The following is a 27168-nucleotide window of genomic DNA, read 5'->3' on the forward strand; positions in this document are numbered from 1 at the left end:
AACAGTTTACATTTTCTACATTATAAATCATCTATGCATATACTTTGACTCTCCTTCTACCAGGGAATATATGTTATTAGTCATGTAAGTAAACAGTGAGGGGCAGCTTGATATAACAGAGAGATGACCAGCCTTGGAATCATAAAAATCAGGGTTCAAGTCCCCCAAATCTCTGACACTTATTAGCTAGTGACCATAAGTTATTTAATCTTTCAGTAACCAAAGCAACTTCCTAAGGCTAAATTACAGATCTCCACTTGTTCATTAGTGTGGAAGATGGGAATTTCAGTACCTGGAAATTTTCCATATCAATGAAATTACCGGCCTGAACACTACCATCCCTAAAAATTATATTCATCCTTATATTTTTGGAATATCAGTTCTTTATCTCCCACACATGCTTTAAGTGTTTTCCCTGGTGTTTCTTTTCTTTTAATTAATTTTAATTCTTTTAATTTTCCAAATAAGTCCTTATTTTATAAGATAAGTCCTTTGATGATGAACACCACTTTGTTTTACTTACCCACTTTATCACCAAGGGCTCCAGGGTATAAAGCTATTGATAAGTCATAAAGTACTATAGAAATGAGGTTATTTTATGTTTATTTGGAGCTGGGTTCATATTCTCCTCCATAGTGGAACTAGAACCAAGACAAAAGCAATGTCATCAGACAGAAATCCTCTTAGATTGATGGGGTTCAGGTCGTTATCCAGAATGAACAAGGCAAAATTCTTCTTTCTTTCCTCTCCCCTTCTTTCCTCTCACACTAATTCCCTTCTTCGATAATCCAGCTTTTCTAAATGTGAGATATTTTAAACAATCTTAAAAAGAAATATCTACCACCCCACTTTGCCTATAGTTCCAATATTCCAACCCAAATTATTACGATTCTCTGAAGAAAGTAGACCCTGGGAAGAGATGGAGCAGGATGAGTGACTTTTTAGTTTGTACAATTTAATTCTTGTTAGGTGTCATGGGAATTAGTGTGGGTGGGTGTGTAGGCACCTAGATGTGTGTGTACACACTTCTACAATGCAAAGCTACAGCTAAGATTCTTCAAATTTATTTTTAAAATCAAGTGGCACAGAAGGCAGCAAGGTACCATGGGAGGTGTGCTGGATTTAAAGGCAGTGAGATCTGGATTTAAACTCTGACTTTGATCCATGTAGCCACCTAACATTGGCCAATCAATCACCTGACTAGGTCTCAGTTTCCTTATCTATTAAAAAAAAAATCCTTCCATGAGGAGGGAAAGTAGTGCAGAAGGGAAGAAGGGCAGGCAAGAGTTTTTCCTTGTTCAGTCTGGACAACGACCAATGAAAATTAAACTTTTAAGGTCTCTTTTAGGTCTCCATCTAAAATCTTGTTCTTGTTTTCATCCTGTTTTGGAGAAACTGATTTGCATTGTCTCAGTTAGTCCTGATTCATAGCTGGCCATTGCACCCAGATGATTCTGGAGGGCAAAGCGAGGCAGGTGACTTTGCACCCTCCCTCATTTAAATCCAATTCATTTGAATATCATGACATGTCCTCCCTGATGTCATGGTTCTCTTCCAGAATGAAGAACAAACAACATAGATCTAAACCTTAAAGGAAACTCAGAGCTCATGAAGTTCAACCCTTCCTTTTACAGATAAAGAAACTAAGTCTGGGAGATTATTATATATGACTTTTTTAAGAACATACAACTAGTAAGAACTGATATAAGATCTGACCCCAAATCTCCTTGATTTTAAGTACCAGTTTGCTGCCTTTGTAATTTTGAACCCAAAATTATTGGGTTCAGAGCCTGGGGGAAATTAGGCTTAAAAATCCTCTTGTCTTAATTTCCTTCAAGTCTTTGTTGATGTTGGGTGAGGAACTTACATAATAATATAACTTATTAAATATTTCTGTCTAGCTGGCCATGGACTTAAGATTTAAGTTGCTTCTAGGCTGAAGATAAGCCTGTTGGAGTGCTGACCTTGGCAGCAAGATACTTGGGTTGGAGTATAATACAGGGGTTTCTCAGGAACTTCAAGGAAGAAGGAATCAGGCAGTGTATTTGGGTTTGGGGAATAAGGAGGTGGTCACATGGTACCATGGGCTTGTGTCTGACCCACAGAGCAAAAAGGTTTATGCACCAACTACATGAAATCATTATTTGGGGAATTTTCTTCAACTGGATGGGTTTTCTTTCCTTTTTAAAAAGGAACATCCTCAACTAAAAAACTATATAAAACAATTAACAACTTTAGCAAAGTTGCAGGATACAAAATAAATCCCCATAAGAAATGGTTTTTTCTATATATTACCAACAAAATCCAGTAGCAAGTGATAAAATGAGAAATTCCATTTAAAATAACTGTAGACAATATAAAATATTTGGGAGTCTACCTACCAAGACAAAGTCAGGAACTATGTGAACACAATTACAAAACACTTTTCACAAAAATAAAATCAGAGCTAAAAATTTGGGAAAATATCGATTGCTCTTATGTAGCCAAGCTGATATAATAAAGATGACAATTTTACCTAAATTGATTTATTTATTTAGTGCCATATAAATCAAACTGCCAAAGAATTATTTTACAGAGCTAGAAAAAGCCACTTCCTCAGGAATTACAAGGTTCCTTCTCGTTCTGGAATAGACTTGGTCTCCTAAGCAAAAATCTATCCTACCTACCTCACAAGATGATTGGGAGGAAATCACATTGCAAACCTAAAAATGCTGTAGAACCCTTAGCACCTTTCTGGCTTATTCTTTATCACTGGGTATTTTTGTATAAATCAGATCTTCCTACTAGACTATAAGCTCCATGAACAGGACCCATATTGTAAGTACTGGGAAAGTACTTACATGGTACTCATGATAGGTAAGTGACATTTGTGGAATTGTTGGATTGAAAATGTCAGAATAAGCAATAGAGGATGCTCTTATGCGATCTACCAGGTTTCTATTGTGGCTGCTTCCCATGTGTCTGCAGTTGGGCAGGAGGTGGTAGGTCCATGGCCTCTCATCTCTTCCTTGTTCTTTCCATCTCACAGGGCACTCTGACAGCCCAGGGAAAGCTGCTTCAGCAGGATACCTTCTACGTGATTGAGCAGGATGCAGGCATGCAATCCCGGACCAAGGAGAGGAGGGTGTTCCTCTTTGAACAGATTGTCATCTTCAGTGAGCTTCTGCGGAAGGGCTCTCTCACACCAGGTTACATGTTCAAAAGAAGCATCAAGGTGAGAAGGAACCTATGGACCTCCCTCTGTCCTCCAGTATGTTAGCTAGCCCTCAGTCGTAAATCTGATGAACATGCTTTTAGCCATGTCATTGATAAAAGTGTCAGCTTATAGCCAAGCAAGGAAGATGTCTTCCAGGTTGACATTGAACTATTAACAATGACACTTCGGGTCCAGCCATCTTCTCAGTTCTGAATCCATCCAGTCCATCTCTGTTTTCTTCACAAGAATAGTATGAGATACTTTATCAATCATGTGTCCTACAGTTTTCCCAGGAATTTAAGTTAAGCTTACTGGCCTGGGGCTTTCAGACTGTGCAATAAGTCCAGCCATCGCATTTTACAGATGGGAAAATTAAAATCTAAAGATGGCAAATGATTTGCACAAAATCATATTGCTTGTAAATAGAGCTAATGCTTGAATTCTAGATGGCACCGTGGATAGAGCACTGATTGACTTTGGAGTCAAAACAACTTGAGTTCAATACTTATTAGCTATGGTCTCCAATACTTATTAGCTATGAGATCCTGGGCAAATCTTATTCATTTAATTTCTGTCTGCCTCTGTTTCTTAAGCTAAAATGGGGATAATAATAGCACCTACCTCCCAGGATTCTTGTGCAGATCAAATAGAATATTAGGCACTTAATAAATGCTTATCCCTTCCCCCTTTCCCCACATCCATTGAATCTAATCCAGTGGTCTTTTCCACTATACCCCACTGTTTTCCCCCACCCACTGTTTTCAATCCATGAGATTTGTTGTAATGAGATGGAAACTATATTTATTCATTGCTTGAAGGACCGAATGTACAATTCTTTCTGAACAAGTCTTGGCACTATTATATGTGATAGCAAAGTTATTAATAATTTCTTAAAATCCTTTCCCCCATAATTTAGACTTTTTCTAGATTTGGAACTTGTGTGTGTGTGTGTGTGTGTGTGTGTGTGTGTGTGTGTGTGTGTTTGCGTGTGTGTGCATTTTTTTCTCCCAACTTTGCCTGATAAAAATTTGGCTGGATGATATCGTGCATTCTGTTTAGAAGGTATGCAGATATAAAATACCTACCATAGACAGTTTCTGAATGTGTATATGTCTCATGCAGAATAAGGGCCAGATGCTATATTTTATAGGCAATAAGTTGCATTGAATTTTTAATTCAATTTGATTTTATTTTCAGTTCTGACATTAAAAATTTATTTTCAGTTGCTCTCACCTTTTCCTCCCCCATTGGGGGAAAAACTGGAAAAACATAACCTATTATATAAAGATAGAGAGTGAGAGAGATGGAGACACAAAGAGAGAGAAAGATCAAAGAGACATAGAGAGAAGCAAAACAAATTGCCACATTAGCAATATCCAAAAGAGAAAAAAAAAAAACATACTGCAGTTCACACTGTCTGAAAGTGGGTAGCATGATTCATAATAACTCCTCTGGAATTGTTTGATTCATTGTATTGAACAGAGTGCCTGGGTATTTCAAAGATGTTTGTCTTTATATTGTTGTTATTATGTAACTTGTTCTTCTGGTTCTGCTCACTTCACTTTGCATCAGTTCATATTGGTTTCTCTGAAACTTTTCCATCATATTCTTATACTACAGTTTATTCAGTCATTCCCCAGTTCATGGGAACCTCCTCATTTTCCAATTCTTTGTGATCATAAAAAATGCTATAAATATTTTTTCTGCTTTTTGGTTTTTTCTCTTTTATTGATCTCTTTCAGATATAGACCTAGTAGCAATATCACTGGGTCAAAGAGTATGTATAGTTTAATAGTTTTGGGAAGCACAGTTGCAAATAGTTGCATCAAATATCATTTCAAAGTTTTGGGATATAAAGTGGGGATAAAATTAGGATAGTTAGAGATTAGTATTATTTATGAGACAGAGTGATTTGGGGTGAGTACCAGTATTTGGAATACCCCAGGGTCAGATCAGCACTTGGGTTACTTTAAGTAAAGGTTACACAATAAAGATTCAGAGCATATTTATGACTCCTTATCTTACAACTTCTATTCTTAAAACCAAAAAAAAAAAAATGTGACTTTGAGTTTGATAAATACAGTAAGTGTCACCAGAAAACTTTTTTAAAAAATTTATTCAATGTAAAAAGATGACTTTGGTCTGTTCCAGATGAACTATCTTGTCCTGGAGGAGAACGTGGACAACGATCCCTGTAAGTTTGCCCTTATGAGCCGGGAAACGTCAGAAAGGGTTGTTCTGCAGGCAGCCAATGCAGACATCCAACAAGCCTGGGTTCAGGACATCAACCAAGTCTTGGAAACACAACGAGATTTTTTAAATGGTATGTATGCTCCTGCTTCATTAGCAGGCCCATTTTCAGGGGAAACCTAGAGATGCCAGCCTCTTCCAGACTGGCCTGCCTATAGAATATAGCACATTCTTTCTGTCTTTCTCTCTCTCATTCTCTCTCTGTGTGTCTGCATCATTTCCCTCCTTTCCCCCCTCCTCTCTTTTTCCCTGCCTTTTTTTTCCTTTTTCCCTCCCTTCCTTTCCCTCTTCCCTACCCCACACCTTCAAAATGCTCTCCACTAAGCAAAACAAAGAAAATATGCTGTAGTAGATACCCTGGACCAAATGCTGGGAATATTATCCTTAGTTGCGTTACCACTTAGCTGTTTCCTTTTGGTCTCTGAGTTCAATTCCTCATCTCTCAAATGATAGGACTGGACTAGATGATCTCTAGGTCCCATTCTAGCTCTAATTAACTAAAAAATATTCACTTTAATCACCTGAGTTATTTTACTTAGTCTCTGATACAGACAGAACATTTTTGGATACCTGGAAGGGACCATAAAAACGTTGTAGTCCCCTTAGCTTAACCTAAAGTCCCAAAACTGTTTCATGGCAATGTCAGAATTAGAATTCAGGTTTTTAATAATTCTTATTTATGTAGTTTGGAATTGAGTTTTTTTTCCTTTTCCTATAGTAGAAAAAATTATGTAGCCCATTAGTCGTTGGTATTTTCTCCAAGCAGACTTAAATTGAAGGGAGTTGAGAACCTTTCATCATTATAGAACAGCCTTTTTATTAGCAGAGGATCCAGAGATCCCTGGAGATAAACAAAGCTAACTCAAAATGCTTCAGAAAACTCCTATCATTTGCCTGCTTCTCACCTTACTCACCTATAAAATGACAGAATTGTTCTAGAAATGCTATTGTTCCATGAAGAAATGCAGAATATAGCCTAAACTAACAGTGACTGCTCATGAGAATATCTATCACTTACTTGGTAGAGCAGTGGATATGGTGACAAGCCTCAAGTCAGGAAGCCCTAAATTTAAATCCAAACTCAAATACTAAATAATTAGATGATTCTGGGTAAGTCTCTTAATCTCTGTCTATTTCAGTTTCCTCAATTGTAAAATGAGGTTAATAATAGCACCAGCTTCAGGGTTGTTTAGAGGGTCAAATGAAATGAAGTGCTCAACACAATGGCCAGCACATAGTAGGTCCTATTTAAATGCTATTTCATGTTATGATTAGATAGATCTTTTAGAAATTCTGTTCTATAAAAGCATGTGATTTTTTTAAAGTAGTTAACAGAACTTTATCAAAGCACATACTAATTGAGGATTTAATGATTCAGATGCAGGTTGTGCTGAAATATACCAAGAAAACCACTAGTATTAAAAGACTGCAGAAGATACTTTAAAAACAAAGAGGTTTCAACTTTTAAAAAATGTTTTATCGATATTTCTTGTCTTTGCAACCTATTTTCCTACCCCATCACCCCACTCCAGACTGAACACTTCCTTTTGTGCCAAGAAAAACAACCAAACATACTCAACTTATAGAAACATTTGAACAACTTCCATTTGCAAATGCACCACCAATCCCCCAAATACAAATGATCCCTATTGATTCATTAGAGCAGACCTAGCCAGATGTCAGCTTCCTGACAATAGGTTCTTTTACTATATGGATTTTAAAGTTTAAAAAGAAAAGCTAATTTTTTAATATAAAAAATTCAGACTTTTTAATGATTCTGACTAGCTTTTCTTCAATTACACTAGATTAATGAGGTCTTTTTGAACTATATATAAACATATTTCTTTGTTTCATATACACACTGTCAAGGGGTGGAGTTGGGATGGTTTTTGTTTGTTTTTCCATATTAGCAAGTATTAGTCCCATCCCTGGTATATATCCAAGGAAATACACAGTAAAAGTCCAAAGGAATGTTCTTTATTTGGATATCAGGAGAAGGTACAGAACCAACTTATCCCCCCAGCAACCTTGGATGGGATAAGCATATGGTGAGGTTCACAACCCTACCACCATAGATATAATTACTATAAAGGATTTTTTAAAAGCACATACATCTCTTATGTCAAACTGTTTCCAAGTAGCAGAGGGCTGGTGACCCACTTACTTCAAGTGACATTCGAGATAATGACATTCCAATAACAACAAAACCATTTGGACAGACTTTGGGAGCTCCTGTAATGGAATTTGACTCCTCTGGCTTTCTTCCAGTCACATCTCAGACCTCAGAGCTGGTGACTGCTGCCTGGTTGCATGGCCTTCCATGCTGGCTCATCCCTTTTCTCCTTTGACCCCCTAAACCAGAAATCATAATAGCAGAGTTGGGATCATGGGTGTGCCAGCAGCCCATTAGGGCAGAACAGGGGTAGAGGCGCTTTTCCAGTTCTGGGGACGGCCTTCCTGCTTCCTGCCTCTACTTTCCCATTCATTTCTCCTACATTCTCTGATGTAAGAAGAAAAAGAAGGCTAGTGACTTCATCAGTCTTAGGTCAGCACCCCCTACTACCTCTTCCTACCCTCTCCATGGGGCTGTCTTTCCTTCCTCCCCTAAGGTGAGACCTGGGAAGCTCAGTCATTTGTAACTGGCTGGTTCTGCATCGGGGGAAAATCTGTAACTTTTTTTTGTCCTTTTTACTTCTGGCCATTTTATTTTCCATTTCTTTGTCCAAAAACTTGGTTGGTATATATAAGAGAAAGACCCCCAAACAATGTACATTCTAAAAGGCTACACTTCTAGCCATCAATCCTTAGATTCCATTGCTGACCCTTTCTGGCAAAGCGAAGGGCTAGAATAGCAGGGTCCCATTGAAGGGGTGCTTTTTTAGCCAAGAAGATAAGCTTGATTGTTAGTAGAGGAGAAGGATTTTATTAAAAAGAAACCTGTGCAAAATTTGAATTTTTAAAGTACAATGTGTATACATATAAACACATAAGTATATATATGCACATATGAATATACCTAAACATATGTATATTGTGTACATATGTATATAAATACATGTGTGCATTTTAAAAATTTTAACTTGTATTGTTGTTGGTTTTGGGTGGTTTTTTTGTTTTTGTTTTTGCTTTTTGCTGAGGCACTCGACGTCAAGTGACTTGCCCAGGATCACACAGCTAGGAAGTGTTAAGTGTCTAAGGTCAAATTTGAACTCAGGTCCTCCTGACTTCAGGGTTGATGCTCTATCCACTGCACCACCTAGCTGCCCCTACCTGTAGTATCTTTAAGTTTGAATAAAAACAACAACATTTATGATAGAGAATTCAATAAAAGTTTACCTTGATTCAAGGCAATTCCAATAGACTTAGAATGGAAAGTGCCATTCACATTCAGAAAGAGAACTACAAAGACTGAATATGGATCAAAGCATGGTATCTTCACTTTTTTGTTTGTTTGTTTTCTCATGGTTTTTATTTTTCCTTTTAGTCTGATTTTTCTTGTACAAGGGAAAGTATGTCTAGAAGAATTGCACATTATTTAACCTATATCATATTACTTGCTGTCTTTGAAGTGAGGGGAAGTAAGGGAGGGAGAAAAAAAATTAGGGCATAAAGTTTTCAAAAATGAATGTTGAAAACTACCTTTACATGTATTTGGAAAAATAAAATACTATTTAAAAATAAATGCTCACCTTAAAAAAGGTAAATTTCTCTGAGTGTAGACCCTAAGGAAATGTACTATATATACCTAGGATGGGGAAAGGCCTCAGAGGTCATACCTGAGCAGAAATCCCCTCTTGACCTCCCTGATAGGCAAAGACCTACAGTGTTCTTGTTCTCTCACCATTCCCTGTTCTTTCCAATTATCTTCTCTCCCTGGTTGACTGTAAGCCTCTTGAGGGTAACCCTTCCCATGTTCTTCCTCTCATGAGATCCTTAGAGTACTTGGCACATAACAGAGCCTCATATATTGCAAAGGAGAGGGAACACAAGTTGATTCAATGAAGATTAGAAATCACTAACTGACTCTTCTCCTACAGCGCTACAATCACCAATTGAATATCAGCGGAAAGAGCGGAGCACAGCTGTCATGAGGACCCAGCCTCCCAGAGTGCCCCAGACCAGCCCCAGGCCCTACTCTGCTGTCTCTGTGGGGGCTGAAAAGCCCCCGAAGGGCTCCAGCCGTAACCCATCACTGCCACCCCTGAAGATATCTACCTCCAATGGCAGTCCAGGGTTTGACTACCACCAACCTGGGGACAAGTATGAGCCCAGCAAGGTATGTGGAATGGTAATTACCCTCCATTGCTTCACGGAGCACTTTGACAGAGGTTCCAATTCTCAGTTTCCTCATCTGTAAAATGGGGAGATTGGACTAGATGAAATCTTCTTAATCTGGGGTCTGTGAATTTGGTTTTTAATGATAATTGTGTTTCAGTATAATTTAAAACAATCAAAAGAAGGACGCTGAGACACAAAGGTGCTAGAGAGAACACCATGGTTCCTTTTCTAGCTCTAATATCCTGTTATTTTTATATATAATAAAGGAGGTAGGGATACTAGAGAAATGGATAATGCAATAGTTATGATCTTGGAATGCACTGTGGCTTTAAAAAAATATTGCCATTCCTAATGATGATTGACTCAGGTTGTTATTAAAATGAGTTCACATTCCCCGAGCATATTTTGGTTGATGGCAGGGAGAGGTGGTTAAGGAATGTACTTGGTGGGGTGGCAGAAAAATAAAAAGCCAGTCTGGAATTAAACATTTACCATAGATAATCTATAAACTCCTAACATCCCTGTGTGGATAGCTGGAAGTTTGCTCTAGGCCCAGACCCAGAAACACAGCTGTTTGAACACTCTAGTTGTTACTAGCCAAGGCCATTGTGGTGACACAGTAATATTATTGGACTGGGATTCCCAAGGCCTGGATTCTATTTCCAGATCTATTATTTTGTGAACCTTTGAATGGAAACTCATAAAGGATTTCTTGCCCTACAGATTTAGAGTCCCTAGTATTTAAATCAGTTTTAAAATATCATCCTGGGTCAATTTTTGTCTTCACCAATTAGGATTGACAAGTTTTGATCAGTACCCAAATCCCCTAGAAAGACACCAGTGTATATTCTTCCTTATTCCTTGAAAATGAATAAACATTTTTACCTCATTTCCCTTTTGACTAATGTGAGCTAGCTTAATTCATATGAACAATTTATTATGATATGCTAAAGAATTAACAAAGAGGCACCCACCGTGAGTTAGTAAGTAATATTGACCCAGCTGCTTAACAGATTACAAATGTGAGATGGAAAGAACTGGAGGCTTGGAGTCAGGGCAGCTGGGTTTTAAATCCAGGCTCAGATATTGACTAGCTTTGTGATCATGAGCAAATTATTCCATTCTCTGTGTCCGTCTCTCTGTGTCCGTCTCTGTCTCTGTCTCTGTCTCCCTCCTTCCTTCCCCCTTCTTTCCTTTCACCCTCCCTTTTTCTCCCTCTCTCCCTCTCTCTCTTCTCTCTTTTTCCCCTTCTCTCTTCTCTCCTTCTCTCTCCCCCCTCTCTCCCTCCCTTCCTTTCTTCTCTATTATTCTCTCTCTCTTTCTCCTTCTCTCCTTCTCTCCCTTCCTCCTCCTTCCCTCTCTCTCTTCATCTTTTCTCATCTGTAAAATGGAAATGAAGCAGCAAGATATAGTGTTGGACCTGGAATCAGGAATACTAATCTTCCTGATTAGTATAGCCTCAGACACTAGCTGAATGACCCTGGACACAGCAAACTGTGTTTGCCTCAGTTTTCCCATCTGTAAAATGAGCTGGAGAAGGAAATAGCAAATCCTTCCAATGTCTTTGCCAAGAAAACTCTAAATGGGGTCACAGAAAGTAGAACACAACTGAACAACAATAGCAGGCATTATTTGCCTCATGGGGTTGTAGTGCAGAAAAAAGATCAAACAACCCCCCCCAAAAAAAAAAAAAAAACCTGTAAACTTCAAAATGGCATGTCATTGTGAGGTATTATTCCTAAAGATAATAATACTGAGAAAATCAGAGGGTAAATTTATTTGCATAGATGTCAGAAGTGAGTACATTAATAAGATGGAGACTAATTTCAAAACTTTGTGGGGAGAAGTGGTGAGTTTTGGACAAGTCAATGCTCTCTTTCAGGAAATTGGACTAGATAGAATCTAGTTCCTTCACGTACTGGCAGAAGAGCATAGAAATCATCTTGTCTAATTATTATGTAGGCTCCTAAGGGAAAGAACATTAGAATATAACATCTAATGCTTTAAACCTTAGCTGCTTCTTAGATCAACTTACTTCCCAACTCCTTATTCCTGTATTTGTGTCTAAGGGACATAGCTAGGAATCTGTGTCCTGAAAATTGTACCATTGGGTCATAATTTGTTTGCGCTCACATATCTCATACTCCAAACCAAATGTTATTCTGTCCTGCAAGGAGATTGGGCAGCTGTGGTTTTTAAGAGCAAAGGCCATTTTCTTTATCTTCAGCAGCAGGTCCCACTCACCCACCTCTAGCTATGTTATTGCATAATGAAGTGATGCTGTTCTATGCTGTTGTGTAATGGAGGTGAAGCTATTCTATGTTATTGTATAAAGGAGGTGAAGCTGTTCTATGCTATTGTATAAAGGAGGTGATAAAAATGGGTATAATAATTCCTGAAGTGTAAATGATGTCATGAAGATCCAATATTCCAACATCATGGAAACATTATAGAACTTTTTTAAATTTATATTGATATATTTTCAAACCTCCTTGACAATCCTAGAATGTCTGACTGAGAAAGATATTCATAATCATCTACTCTAAACTCCAGCTTCTTAACTGTGAGTTGCAACCCCATATGGAATCTTGTAACTGAATGTGGAAGTTGCAAAGTTATGATTTATTATCAGAAAATATTTGATATGTATACCTATTTTACATACCCATACACCTGGGATCACATAAAAAATTTTTAGCCAAAAAAGGGGTCACAAATGGAAAAAATTTAAGAAGCCCTGCTTGTGCCATACCCAGTAGAAATCCCCTGCCTAATATTCTCATCTCTTTAATCTCTGATTGCAAACCTCTAGCCATAGCAGAACGAATCACCCTCACCTGAAGATGTTCATTCAACTTATAAATAAATGTTCATTAAGTAAATTTTTTGAGTGCACAAAAATCTGCCTTCTTATTGCAAATATAAGCAAATCTTAAAAAAAAAAACTTGTATTCCATATAATGAAAATTCCTTCAAATATTTTAAAACTTGGGCAACTAGTTGGTGCAGTAGGTAGAGTACCAGCCCTGAAGTCAGGAGGACCTGAGTTCAGATCTGACCTCAGACACTTAATACTTCCTAGGCAAGGGCAAGTCACTTAACCCTAATTGCTGAGGTAGTGTGTGTATGTATTTTAAACTACTCTCCTAAATTATAAAATTATAATTATATATATATTATATATATACATATATTTTTAAAACTACTCTCCTAGGCCCCTAAGTCTTTTCTTCTCCAGATTAAGCATTCTCAGTTCCTTCAATAAATCCTCATATACACTAAGGAATACTTTATGGGTTTTCAAAAATATGACACCTGGAATGGAACACCATGCTCTGGCTTGGGTAGAAGATGGCAGGACTGTATCTTCCCTTGCTTTGGACATTATCCTTTTGGAAGCTCATCCTGGTTTTTGATTCTGTGAAATTCTGCAGTTGGTTTCATGATGCCTATAAAAGAGAAGTTAAAAACTGCATAGTTTAGAGCATTAGTAGGTGATGTCCTCTCAGTCAGAAATTCTCTCCAAGCACAATGCACATACGTGAATAAATTGTATTATCAATAGTTTCTAGCTAAAACACAGGTTGTTTTTGTTCCAGAGGAGCAGCCAAAAATAAGAACATTTTGCAGAACAATATATTTATTTATGCATACATGCATGCAAATGGATGAATATGTATTTTATGTGTGTGTGTATAAATCTGATAAATCTGATCCTCACAATGACTCTAAGGTAGGTGCTAGTATTACATTTACAGATGAGGAAATCCTTCTCCTTAGTCCGACTTTGTCTGTATACTTACCTGGTTAATGTGGAGCGGGAAACTCTGTTGGAGTTTGCTCTGACATCTCCCTTGTCTCTCACCCCCCCAACCAGAATGACCTGGGAGGGTGCAACGGGACCTCCTCCATGGCCGTGATCAAAGATTACTACGCGCTGAAGGAGAACGAGATCTGCGTGAACCAGGGCGAGGTGGTCCAGGTTCTTGCCGTCAACCAGCAGAACATGTGCCTGGTCTACCAGCCTGCTAGTGATCATTCCCCTGCAGCCGAGGGCTGGGTCCCGGGCGCCATCCTGGCACCCCTCACCAAAGCCACAGCTGCAGCAGAAAATAGCGACGGGAGCATCAAGTAAGTGCCACGTTGGCTTTCCCGGGAGAGCGGTATGTGGATTGGGAAAAAAATCCAACACACAGTAGGGAATTACCGCTCCTCATGCTCGACAGTGCCACTGGAACTAAGTCCGAATGCTGGAACCACACACCACAGGGGCATCCATGCTGGATAGTTCGGTTTTTGGTTTTTTTCTTTTTCTTTTTGTTCATGGCTTTGTTTGTGTTTTTTTAATTCCTCCAATTCTCCCCCTTCCTTGCATTTGTTTTTTTTTTTTTAAAGGAAAGAAAAAGAACCTTAATGAAACCCTGGGTGATTAAAGGCATGCTTTCTGTTGCTCCGTTTGAGCCCCCCATCACAGGACTCACTGGACTGGACTTCTATTTATGTTGTATTAAGTTACTGAGATATATATATATTTTTTGATTATGACACATACCTAAAAAAACACCCCACCTTAGCACAAACCCCATTCCTGCTGTAGGCCAAAGGCCTGCAGCTGTCCCCAGGGGAAGAAGGGGGCAGGGGGTGGAGGGGATTTCGGTGGGGTTATCAGTGAGAATTTCTTTGTACAGTTTGTAACTTTTTCAACCCATTCCTGCCCTCACCCCATTTCCCTGTTACTTTAATATATGTTCCTGGTAATTTGTAAGATATTTCTTTTTTTTTTTAATTGTGAGATCCTTCAGAGTACATTCCTGTATAAAGTATTTTGCACTATTTAAAAGAAACCCATATGGATGAAGCCAGGGTGTGCAATATATTGGATAGTCGCAATGTTCATCATTGTACCTGTAATGTAACTAATAATTTTAAATGTACTATTTTAAATATGTAAAATAAATTTTCACCATGAGCATGTTTTAATGAGGTTAAAGAACTAGTTGACCCTTCATTCTCCCTACCCTGAGTCCCGAAACCTGGATTACCTTTACCTTGATAATGAAATGAGCAGGTTGCATATATCCTCCCTGACCCCATCTCTTGAATTTTAAATTTGGTCCAAAGCCTTAGTTGTCTCTTATTGCCTTGAATTCAATCAACCAACACGACATCTGTTAAGTGCCTACCATGTGCTTCACACCATGCTAGTCCTGGGGATAAAAATACAATGGATGAAAGAAAAGGGTGTCCATAGCTGAAGAGCAGCCTAGTCTTCCTAGTCCTTCCCTACCTGTTGGTTTTCAACATCACAGAAGATGAAGAGTGCTACCTGCTGGGCTCTGTCCAGCCTATTTCTGGCAAATTCATGATCTTATAAGATAAAGAAACCACTAAAGTAGACCCTGAAGTGTCATTGGCTTGCATTCTGTCACTTCTGGCCCTTAAACAGCTGCCCACAGCAGTGAGGTGAGGGGCTTTTCTGTTACTTAAAGTTGGTTAGCAGAGCTGGAAGGACCAAATGCCTCTGGCTTCATTGTTGCTTCCTGCTCTCACTCTTCCTCTAGGTTGGGGAAGGAAGGGGAGTCCCAGCATCATTCCAGATCCTACAGGTCACCAGTACTTAGTTTGACATCAAAATGGCATTGGCTATCCAGACCTGAAGGATCCAGTTGCTATAATCTGAAAAGACCCCAGTTTGCTTTTGGTTTCATTTCCCCTTCATTCTCTCTAGAAAATCTCAAAGCTTGGGAATGAAGCTTTTCCGAGCTCCAAAGTATCTGCTCAGTAGAGTGATCCCTTTCAAGAGCCAGCTTTCTGATTTAGGAGCTGCCTGTCTGGGACATGGAGCATCTCTTCCACCTCCCACTGCTCACCTTCAGTTCATTTCACCTTTCATCCATATCCCACTCCCCTAAAAGAAAGGAACAGGCTGGAAGAACAAAGAGTAATTGAACCTTTTGGTCTGGGTCCTAGTCAACAGCTCTCAAGATAGGAAGGGAATAGAAATGAATGGCTTAAAATCCTGTCTTTTGTATTAGTGACAAGGAAAATGCCTCCCAGGCTTTCCAAGGGTATGACTTAAGCACAAAACACGTAGAGTTGATTTTAGCATTTGCAATACTGGCAATCTAGCCAATGATCATTCCAGAATTTCTGTCTGTTCATCTCCCACAGATAGAAATTCATAAGCCATAATGTCTAATTCATTAGGATAGAAAAACTCAAATTCTGGCCTCCTGTGGCCTCCCCAATTAATAGGTATCTTCCTCCCTGTGCTTGGTTCTTAACATATAGAATGTTATACCAAGTTAAACTAGAAAACATAGATGGTCTTAATATGCATAGAAAACATTCTCTCTTCCTACAACCTTTCCTTCCCACTTCAGAAGTAAATACATGAAATAGAAATGCACCCACTTACACAAGGTTTCCCTAAGAGTTTTCTCCAGTGGGACAACCAAGGCTAAGAAACTGCTGACAAAACAAGGCTTCAAGGTAAATGGGGCTAAGTTCAGTGGAATGGAGAGGTTACAGCCAAGCCTCTCTTATATGGCAGAGTGAGATCTAACTAGTGACATATACCTTCTCTGAGTTCATTTTTTATGAGTATGTAGAGGGAGGGAGGGAGACACAGAGTTGGACTCTTCCATTCCATGGCTAGGTTGCCACTAATTCTAAAGAAGACAGATTGGATGCACAAATGAGGCAGCCCTCTTTTCCAAAGGCAAATTAGACCTGATCTACTTTATGGAGCATTTAAAAACATTTATAAAGATTTTTTAAAAATCTCTTTAATAGTAATAGCTCATCAGTTTACCAAGTACATTTTCCAATACACAGACCCACAAAACAACTTCCCTAACTCCTTTCTTTTTGACATTTTCCATTGAGAGCTATTAAAAATATGCCTTATCAATCAACAAATATGAAATGCCTCCTATTGATCAGACACTGTGCTGACCACATAAATACAAAAATGAGACAATTTGTGCCTGTCCTCAAGAAACTTATGTTCCAGTAAAGGAATATTACATATGTGGGATGGCCACGGGAGGGAGTTTATGTAAGCAATTATCAGGGTTATGAGTGAAGCCAGAGGTTATTAGATAGTAATAATTTCTCTAGTTGCAAGAATAACATTGATTTGATTATTGCTCCAAGAGCAAACACTGGAAAGGGACAGAGTTAGAAGCTCTGTGACTGGTAAAACATCGATGCAAGTGAAGACCCTGATGTTGTGCTGGATGGCTGGACCTTAATCATGCTCTTCCCTGGATCTCTCTTTTCTCCCTTCTCCCTCTCAGCTCAGCACAAACTTCTGCTCGGACTCTTCCCTCTTGCCTTTTTTATGTATATCCCAGTTTGCTGGTAGAGAGGATGATTGGGTTGGGGAGGAGGCGCCTGTTTTTGAGAAGTCACCCTTGCCAAGTCTTTGCAATGTTTTGTCCAGACTATGACACTGGCTACAATGCTGCTACCACATGCAAACAGAAAAAAGATCCTGTCCCAAGAAAGACTGGAAGTGGCAATCAGCCTGTCCAAAATGGTGAAGGATATTTGTGATTTGACTTTGAGATTCTCTTCCTCTGACTATATCATAATACATTTGACCTTTAAGTATTCTAATCAACTTCATTAGGTTAAATGACAGGTCTATGCCAACCCAAAATTTTATCTCCATCATTGGAAGAAAAGGGAGGCAAAATGGGAATGAAGTGATAAAATAGCTGCTTCTCACCCACTTATTCACACTCACTCACTCCATACTTACAATTACCTAAAAGCAGAAATTACATCTTTTCTCAGAAGGAAAATGCCAGACCCTCTGGAAATCTGAATAAATTGGACCTTGTCATACAAAGAATGGAGACTAGAACCAGCCTTTAGTCTAGAATACCAAGAAAAATAGCATAGGGATTTCCTGCTCTATTTACCCAAATCATCGCCTCCATGGTCCATATCATTTGGATGATGGAAATGAAACATAAGCTTAACCATAAGTAGAATTTCTAATAAGTTCCTCCCCAATTCCAGATAAATCACTTGAGTTCTCACACCAATAAGACATGCATTTATTAAGTACTTATTATGTGCTGAGCGCTATCCAAAGTCCTGAAGATACAAAGAATGACATAGGACCTCCCCTCAGGGAGCTTACATCCTGATGGAGATGGCACTCTTATCTTATGTGGAATTCTATAGCAGAGGACAAAAAACTTTCCTTTCCTCTCACCTTTCTTCACCTGCAGATCATGAGCTGGCTGGTAACTCAGCTCCTCAGGTGGAATTGAAGCAACCACTGTTAACAGACTTTCCCTTGTAGAACCCAGTGACTAGTGGTTGCTTTCTTGCTCCCTAGAGTTATGAGTTAGTTTACTCTTTGAGGCTAGATAACAAAGCTCACTTCCAAGTGGGACCAAAGCCAGTCTTGTCACCTCAGGGCAGACTTGGCGTGGCGAGGTAGCCGGCACTGAAGCCTGGGAGTTGGCCAGAGCTCTTCGCCTCCTCGGAGGGTGGCGACCCTTCACACCTCCTCACTTCTACTCTGACCTGCCATTTTGATTGGTGCGTTTTTTGGTACAACAGGAAGTCATGTTCATGGCACACTCTACGCATGAGAAAGCGGGCGGAAATGGAGAACACGGGTAAAAATGAAACCACAGGGCCTCGTAAATCCAAGGAGATTCTGGGCAGCAAAGTCTCAGTTAAAGTGAGTAAGGTATTTTGGAGCTGTGCCCTCCCAACCTCTCATCCTGCCTCTTCCACCCCACAGCATTCTCACCAGTAAGTTTGGGGAGGCTTATTTTTGTTTTTGTTTTTATTTTTGTTTTTCTCCCTTCAAGTGGGAGAGCACTTGTTAGGAAGATTTTGCATGCAAGATCTATTTTTTTTTTAAACTTTAATTTCTCCTGGCATCTTCAATACAAGTAAGTATCTTTTAAAAAAAAACTTTTCTCTTTGTTCCATGTTGATGTTTTTAGCAAAGTTTTCTATAGCTTGACCTGATAGAAAAAAAAAGAAATTACATTCATCTGGAGTTGACCAATAAGAATACAACAAGGTTAAAAGTTAACAGAAGTTACAGGGGTGGCAGTGAACAGGGTTCTAAGCCACCGAGCTTCCCTATGGAGACTGAGGTTTTGAGTGAGAGGGTCTCCTTGCCAGGTTGGTTCAATTATATTTTATTTCTTTCCTCCAGAGTTCAGGAATCCTCAACTTTGTAACATACCCTTTACCTGTATCCACTTTTCCATGAGTGTGTGGAAGAAGGGGAGACAGGTCCAGAGAAGACAACTAATATAATCCTATGCAAAGCCCTGTCCAGCATTTTAGAATCACTGATCACAGGCTTCATCAGGCACTGGTCCCATATAGCACTCTATCGGTCCAGTTTTGCAAGGTGTGCCCTATGACTTTCTGCAGAAATCTGCCATCAGCCAAGAGAAAATTGCAGACTTACTCCTATTTACATTTATCATAAGGCATAGTTGTTCTGTATGGTTTTGAGGTGTGGGTTTTTTGTTGTTATTTTTTTTTCCCTTGAGCAAAGCAGATCCAACGAGAAAGCATTTTGCTGGTCTCATTCCAGACATATATAGGCTACGTGACCTTAAGCAAGTCATTTAACTTCAGAAATTCTTTAAGACCATAAATTGCAGAGAAGGTACCAACCTGCATTACAAGGGGAGTAATCTCTCAACTGGGAGATTCTTATATGGATGAAGTAACAGATCAAGTCTCTGCCTTATATCCTTGAAGAACCAAAAGTATTCTTCTTGTTTAGAAACTCCAGCCTCCAAAGAGAAGACGACAGTCCTAGTTCCATAGCACCCATGTTCCATTCTGTGGCTTCCATTGCTAGATCTGACCAGACAAACCATTGCATAAAACCATAGCGGCTTCTGCTTTGGCAAAAGCATGCTGCTGCCCTTGGCGACTTGCTATTCTTTTAAAGCATTTTTTTCTGTTCCCTATGCCAGTTTTTCCATTCCCCATGCTCTCGAGTTCTCCTGATCTGCCTGGGATAAATTGCCTGTGTTCTAACTTTGTTCTCTTTCTTCCCCCTCCTCATGCTGCCAAACAAGGAGACGAACAGTTCCGAGGAGTCAGAATGTGATGATCTTGACCCTAATACTAGTATGGAGGTAGAAGCAACCATTCCTGTCCTATTTTTATACAATGAGATTTTTTTGAATATGTGTTCTTTAAAAACAGCTCTAAATATGGGATCAACCCTCCAATTAACAGTTGGCCAGAAAATATAAATTAAATCCCATCTCTGGATTTTCATTCCACATCCCCAAAAAAAGACAGACTCTAATACAACCTAGTACCAGTAAAAATCCAATAAAATCCCTACCCCTAGACAACCTTTTAAAAACCTAGTAATTGAGAATGGTTATTTAATGTTGGTTTCCCAGTTGGTTCCTCATGTGGTTCCTCAAATGAAATATGTTTCAAAAGCCTATTTGAAAATCCCTTGAAATTCAATAACTTCCCATGGAAACAGTATTCTGTGTATTCACACATATAACATGAAGGATGTTTTGCTCATATGAGAATAAAGGAAGGTCAAAAATGACCAGATGTTGCAGAAGCAGGGGGTGAATACGTTTCCAAGTCACCATGCTCCCCTGTAGAGATCAAAAGCTCTTAGTGAGAAGGTTCTCCATGCCAGGTTGATTTCATTTCGTCCTCCAGCCTTCAAGAAGAATGACCTTCTCTATGTCTCTTTTCCCATGAGTATGTGGAGGGAAGGAAAGCAGATCCAGAAATAATACCCAATATATTACCTTTATACCTCTGGTATTCAGTGATTCTATATAATAGTAACTAGCTTCTCAGCTGATCCATGAAAACTAGCTTACCACATGATCTAACTGAAATTAATTCATATTTCCCTGTTCAAATCTGTCCATGTGATTCCTACCAAATCTTTTCTCTCAAATTTTATCCAGTGGCACCCACCCATATCCAAAATGGCCCTTTGTGGTTACAAAGCTTTTTCTACACATGTTATTTGATATTCAAAACATTCCCAGGATGGAGATGGGAATATTATTATAATAAGGAAACTGAGATGCTGGACTGTGGTCAGTTTCCCAAGGCTGCATGGATACTAAGCATCAAAGCCAGGACTACTACCCAGATGTCCTGAGGATGATGTCTTCTACTAAGTGCTTTTTCACTATGCTGCTTTTTTTCTTCCTCTTACTAATCTTACTCTTCCTACCCTTCTGAGATAACATTTTAGCTCTTATAATGCAGTAAATGGGTTTTTGTGGGGAAATCTAACATTGTTTCTATGGGAAAATTCCTTGGTTGTGCAATGAAGGGAAAAGAAAAGAATGGGAGGCACCAAGAATACCTCTTCCCCCTTGTATAGTCTTCAGCAGAAGGAAGTTCAGTGGCTGGGGATGCATCTCCCATGTGATGTTCACAATAGGGCCTATCCATCAATGGAACTCAGCTCAGGCTACATTCTCCCAAGTGTGTCCACCCTCCACGTATGTCATAGAGATTCATCTGGTGGAGGTGTAGAACTCCATCCTTCCCAAAGCCCAGCAGGTGTCTAAAAACTAGGCTTAGATTGACAATTATAATGATATGATCCATTAACCTTTTCAGTGAAGCATCAGGACCCTCTTCGCAGAATCATCAAAAAAATTTTAAGTGCACCAAAAAATATACAGGATAAGAAAAGAAAATCAATTCTATAGAAAAAAGCCATCACAATATTTAAAAAAAAATTCAAGCTTTCACATTAAAAACCCTTGCACAGAATTTCAAATTACCATAAGACTTTCCTAACCTAAAATGTTGATTTCCTATATACAGTGTACGGTAACTTGTATGTCTGCCTTTTCTTCCACGAGAAGAAAAAACTGTTTACTCTTTTTTATTTTAAAGCTTTTTAAATGTACTTAGGGATAATTGGCAGGTTCAAGCTAAACTTTTCCTGGGTTTGCTTTTTAATTCAATATGTCCCTAAAGATGACTTCTTGCAAGAACTCTGTCATGTAAATAAAGCAAACCACTGAATGAGGGAGGCAGAGAGACACCAGAAAAGGTGAGTCATTAATCAGCCACGGAGAAGGAGCCGAGCAAATGAGCAGGGGGCAAGTGGCTGGGACCTGCTGAGGCACTAGGAGAGTGGATATAGGAACCTGCCAAGACCAAGTGCTGCCATCTGAGTCTGGTGCCATGCAGATCAAATTGAAAAGGGTTTGAGTATTCTGACGCTCCCCTGGGGAGGATACGGAACCATTTATGATCTAGACATCAGAGCCACCTTAGACAATAGCAAAGGATATGAATGAGAGCATTAATTAGACACCAACTGTGGTAAAGCCTACTATAGAGCTGCTGGGTGGCTAGAGTGCCAGCCAGGAGGACCTGAGTTCAAATCCAGCCTCCCTAGTTGTGGTTACTCTGGACAAGTCACTTGAGCCCGTTTTTCCTCAATTTCCTCATCTATAAAATGAGCTGAAGAAGGAAATAGCAAATCATTCCAGTATCTTTGCCAAGAAAACCCCAAATGGAGTCATAAAGAGTCAGATGTGACTGAACACCTACAAAATTACAATATAACTACTAAACAACAAAAACAAAAAAATTATAAAGCCAGTGGAAATGGAATGAATAGAAACCCCTGCCTTTTCTTTATGTAATCTGATTTTCTTCCATCTCATGGGATCAAGATGATGTTTAATGGGCAATGTGGTACAATAGAAAAGACACTGGACTGAGAATTACAAAACAGACTTGGGTTTCAGTCTTGACTTAGCCACTTACTAGCTCCATTACCCTGAATAAGAGACAATTTCAATTCAACAACAATTTTTAAGTGCCTACATATATACTAGACATGCATTGGATTCTAGGAGTACAAAGATTAAAGCAAAGCAATGCTTGCTTCAGGAAGCTTCTGTTCTAATGGGGGAAAACACCAGAGGCACACATAAGTTGTCCTGAGAAAATTGTTCAAAACTCCCCATAGTTCAGTTTCCTTCAACATAAAATAAGAAGTTTAGATTACATGAATCCCAAAGTTCTTTCTGGCTCTAAACGTGTGACGCTAAGATAAAAGAAAATATATGCAAAGCAAATGCAAAGTGGCAGATGCAGGAGAGTGCAAACAGATGGAGAGTTAAGTAAAGGCCTCTTGTAGGAGATGGTGCTGGACCTGAGCCTTGAAGAAAGCTAACAGTGCCAGAATAGAGTTAAGGAGAGCACTTCCGGCAGAGGAACAGACTGGACAAAATCCCGGAGGCTAGAGATAGAATGTTGTGAATGGGTTACAGCATCCAGGCCAGTCTGTAAGTGTTGCTTGGGTGAGGGGCAGAACTATGAAATCAATCTCGAAAACTAGGGGAGAGGTTCTAAGAGGCTTTAAATCCCAATCTGAGAAATTTGCTTTTTATCCAAGAGTCAAGAGTGAACTAAGGAAGCTGAATTACCTCAGTTTCTTCATCAATATAATAGTCTGTCCCTATCTTGTGAGTGTTAGGAGACTCAAATGAGTTGTGATTTGTTCCATAAAGCAAAATATAAATAGATGGCAGTGTTATTTATTATGAGGTAGCATATAGTGAATAGAGCTAGTCCTGAAACCAGGATGATCTTGTCTCTCTCATCTATTGGGTATCATTTAACTTTTTAATGTTCCCTTGTAACTAGTTATAAGAGAAAGTGTTTACATGTGGAGAGTTTCCTCACCTGAGAGTTCCATATAGCAATGAAATCATATGTTTTGTCCTTATTCCTAGGATTATTTATAATCATTACTAATAATGATAATGCAAGGGGAGAAGGAGACAGAGAATAAGTATTTCAATAGCGCCATGTGCCAAACGCTGTGCTAAGTGCTTTACAGGTCTAATTTCCTTTGTTCTTCACAACAACTCTGTAAGGAAGGTATGGTTATTGTCCACATTTCACATTGAGGAAACTTGAGGCAGACAGGCATTAATGCATACCCAGGGTCACACAGCTAGCAAATATCTGAGACCAAATTTTAATGCAGATTTTCCTGATGTGGCAGCTAAAAATAGGAAGTTCTGAAGGAAAGATGGCCAAATAGCCCATTATGCTAGAAGCCCAGTAGGGACCAGCTTATCTCAAGTCCAGGTGGTCAAGGGAGGTGACTACAACTGTTCCTCTGCTAGGAATGTCTCCTTTTCTTTGCCCTGACACATCCATGGATAGAAGAAGAAGCAGGTAAAAAAAAGAAGGGTATTCACTATTGGGGCAGATAGTTTCAAAAGCAAGCTCATATACAATTTCCAAAGTCCTATGGGAGACAGAAGATAGGCAATCTCTGCATGCCATAAGGTAGTTAACTGGAAAGAGCTGGAGTGAACAGGAATTCTTAATTTACTGGAATGCATGCTCCACCCCCACCTCTACTCCACTTCAGATTAACATTTATTAAGCACCTTCTATATACCAGGGCATTTGAGAAGAGATAAATGGCAAGAAATCAAACTAAAATATCAGGGCCTTCCTTCAGGAAAAAAAAAATCCTAAGCATGTCTTGGGGCTAATAAACTTTAGGTCCTCTCTCTCACATCTTCCAAGTCTATATTTTTTGAGTAATGGGAATTCACACAAAAGTGCCTGGAAGTGCTACCAGATTCTTAATCATCAAAATAAAAACTGGTTTATATTCAAACTACTGAAGCTAAGAAGAAAATGTGTTTGTATATCTCTGAAAGGTTTTCATCAGCAAAGATTGAAATTTAAGGATTCTCAGATAAACAAATGTCAATGAACTCAAACCTCAGACACTAGGTATGTAATCCCTTAGCAAATCATTTAACTTCTGCCTCAGTTTCCTCAATTGTAAAATGGAGATAATAGCACCTACCTCCATGGGTTGTGAAGGCCAAAGTAGATAACGTTTGTGAAAACACTTAGTACGGTACTTTACACAGAGTAGGTGCTTAATAAATGCATATCTCTCTTCTTCCTTCCCTCCCCCAACCTTGAAATATGTGATTTCATTCCCTGAATATTCCATTTGAAGTCTGTACACAGCTATGCATATGGTTTTATATATTTCAGATATCCAATGTCTTTTGCATTCCATATATGTCATCACCTTTTAGAATTTAATTATGAAAGCATGAATAGGGCTAGTAAGGAAAACCAGACTTATGAAATCTTAGGCTTTAGGTCTCTCATAGCTCCAATAAACACAGGGAGTGTAGAAATTCAGGCCCTACAAAACGAGCTGAGATTTTTTTTTTTGAGAAGGGATTTGTAAAAACCCAACATTAATCTGTACAGTGTATAAAAGGGCAAGTGTCCAAGGATCTCTAAAAATTGTCACCATCTAAAACAAAGGAAGCAAGTGGCACAGTGGCTAAAGAAACATGAGTTCAAATCCAGCCTCAGGCACTAACAAACTGACCTTAGCTAAGTCACTGCCTGCCTCATTTTCCTCATCTGTAAAATGAGCTAGAAAAATAAATGCAAATCGCTGTAGTGTCTCTGCCAAGAAAGCCCCAAATGGAGTCACAAAGAGTCAGACATGACTGAGCAACAACAATAAATTAAGGCAAGGTTACCAAGCTCTACCTGACTTCCTCAGCCTTCTCCTTTTATTTGCTGCTGACCAATACTCATCAGACCATGGTGAGTCTTTTTCTAATGCACACACCAGCCTTCCTTCCAGGGTCTCCCTGGAGCCTGACCAGGGCTGTCTTCCAAGTAATGATTATAAAAAGAGCTAGCACTTATAGAATGCTTTAAGGTTTACAAAGTACTTTGGTATGGCCAAGTGCTTGAGACTTAATGTATTCAACATTGACCTTCTTGTCTGGTCTGTCTAAAACCCCCACCACCTGCTACCCTGATTGTCTCCTGCCTCCCTGCAGACTTTCATGCTTCTGTCTTGAGCCAGATGCACAAGTCCAGAGTTTGACTCTGCTGACTCAAGCCCACTGGTGACCAGTCCACTGGCTTGGACTAATCACAAGCTAAGTAAATTTAACAAGATAAAATAGTAGGAAGGAAGGATTAATGTAAAGTCCGATATCTAAAGTTTTTTTTTTTTTCTAATCAACTTTATAAGTACAAGATGGAGACAGCATGGCTAAAAAGCAATTCCTTCCAAAACAATCTGGTGGATTTAATGATGTGAAATTTCAGTAACGGATAATAAGGTGTGTTATATGGCACAGATCTATTGGCCAGGTGACTTGGGATCAAGAACACCTCAATTTGAAGCCTCAGAACCACAAGTTATGGAACCCCAGGCAAGTCACAATGTCTGTGGGCCTCAGTTCTTCATCTGAAACAAAATATAATAATAGTACTCACCTCATAGAGTTGTGGAGATCAAATGAGTTAACATGTAAAGCAAATCACAAAACTTAAAAGGCTATATAAGTATTAGCTATTGTTATTATTAATAGTGTGATTTAATTGTCCCAGAAAACTGCTTTCTTAACACGAAGACTCACAGTGTTAAGAAAAAGAGATGATGGGATTACTCTACAATGCACTAGACAGACAATTTAGAGGGCATGGTACTCCAATTTAGGAAAGACATTGAGAAGCTGGAGAGCATCTTGAGGAATCCATCAGTTGATAAACATTTATCACCATATATCACCATTGTGCTAAGTGCTGGGGATACAAAACAAGACAAAACACATTCCCTACTCTCAAGGAGCTCACAGATTCATAGGGGAGAAGATATGCAGACAACCACATATGAACAAGTATGCAGAATAAATTGGAAATAATCAACAGAGGGAAGGTACTAGATTAAGGTGAATTAAGAAAGACTTTTTTGTAGAAGGAAGGATTTTAGGTGGGACTTGAAAAAAGCTATGGAAAGTCAGGAGATGGAAATAAAGATGGAGAAAATTCCAAGGACAGGGGACAGCCAGTAAAAAATACCTGGAGTAGGGTCTTGTTGGAAAAACAAGAGCGCCACTTGCTGGAGGAAGTGACATGTAAGAAGGCTGGAAAGGTAGGAGGAAGCCAGGTCATATAAGGCTTTGAAGATCAAACAGTATTTTATATTTCATCTTGGAAGTGATAGAGAACTTCAGGAGTATACTAAGTAGGGAGGTGACTTTTCAGAAGAGTGGAGAGGGGATAAGAATAGGGAGACTTGGACAAGCTATTGCAATAGTCCAAGCATAAAGTGATGAGGGTTTGCACCAGGGAAGTATGGTAAAAGAGGAGAGAAGGGTTCATGTGTGAGACATGTTATGAAGGTAAAATAGATAGGATTTAGCTACAGATTGGATATGGAGGAAATAAAGAGAGAATGAGGCATTGAGGATGACACCTAAATTATCAATCAAGGTAACCAGGAGGTCAGTAATACCCTCAAATCAAAAAGGGGAAAAGCTTTAGGGGAAAAAATAATGAGTTCAGTTTGGGATATACTGAATTTAAGATATCTTTGAAACATCCGGTTCAATATA

At 39.0% G+C, this 27168-nt stretch overlaps 1 protein-coding gene across 14 annotated transcripts in view; it reads left to right on the forward strand.

The window, feature by feature from the left end:
- KALRN (kalirin RhoGEF kinase) overlaps positions 1 to 27168 on the forward strand; it is a 927260-nt gene that overhangs the window by 847899 nt on the left and 52193 nt on the right. For 12 of the 14 annotated variants that reach the window (XM_051985449.1, XM_051985462.1, XM_051985447.1 and 9 more), the window contains 6 exons: positions 3029 to 3214; positions 5348 to 5519; positions 9484 to 9722; positions 13602 to 13855; positions 18308 to 18431; positions 19807 to 19866. In XM_051985449.1, coding sequence (XP_051841409.1) covers positions 3029 to 3214; positions 5348 to 5519; positions 9484 to 9722; positions 13602 to 13855; positions 18308 to 18431; positions 19807 to 19866 — 1035 coding nt within the window. Of the gene's footprint in view, positions 1 to 3028; positions 3215 to 5347; positions 5520 to 9483; positions 9723 to 13601; positions 14718 to 18307; positions 18432 to 19806; positions 19867 to 27168 lie in introns of those variants that run through there. The other 2 variants (XM_051985452.1, XM_051985461.1) reach the window with 2 other exon arrangements.

This window comes from Antechinus flavipes, chromosome 3 (genome assembly GCF_016432865.1).
Source record: "Antechinus flavipes isolate AdamAnt ecotype Samford, QLD, Australia chromosome 3, AdamAnt_v2, whole genome shotgun sequence".
Lineage (NCBI taxonomy): Eukaryota > Metazoa > Chordata > Mammalia > Dasyuromorphia > Dasyuridae > Antechinus > Antechinus flavipes.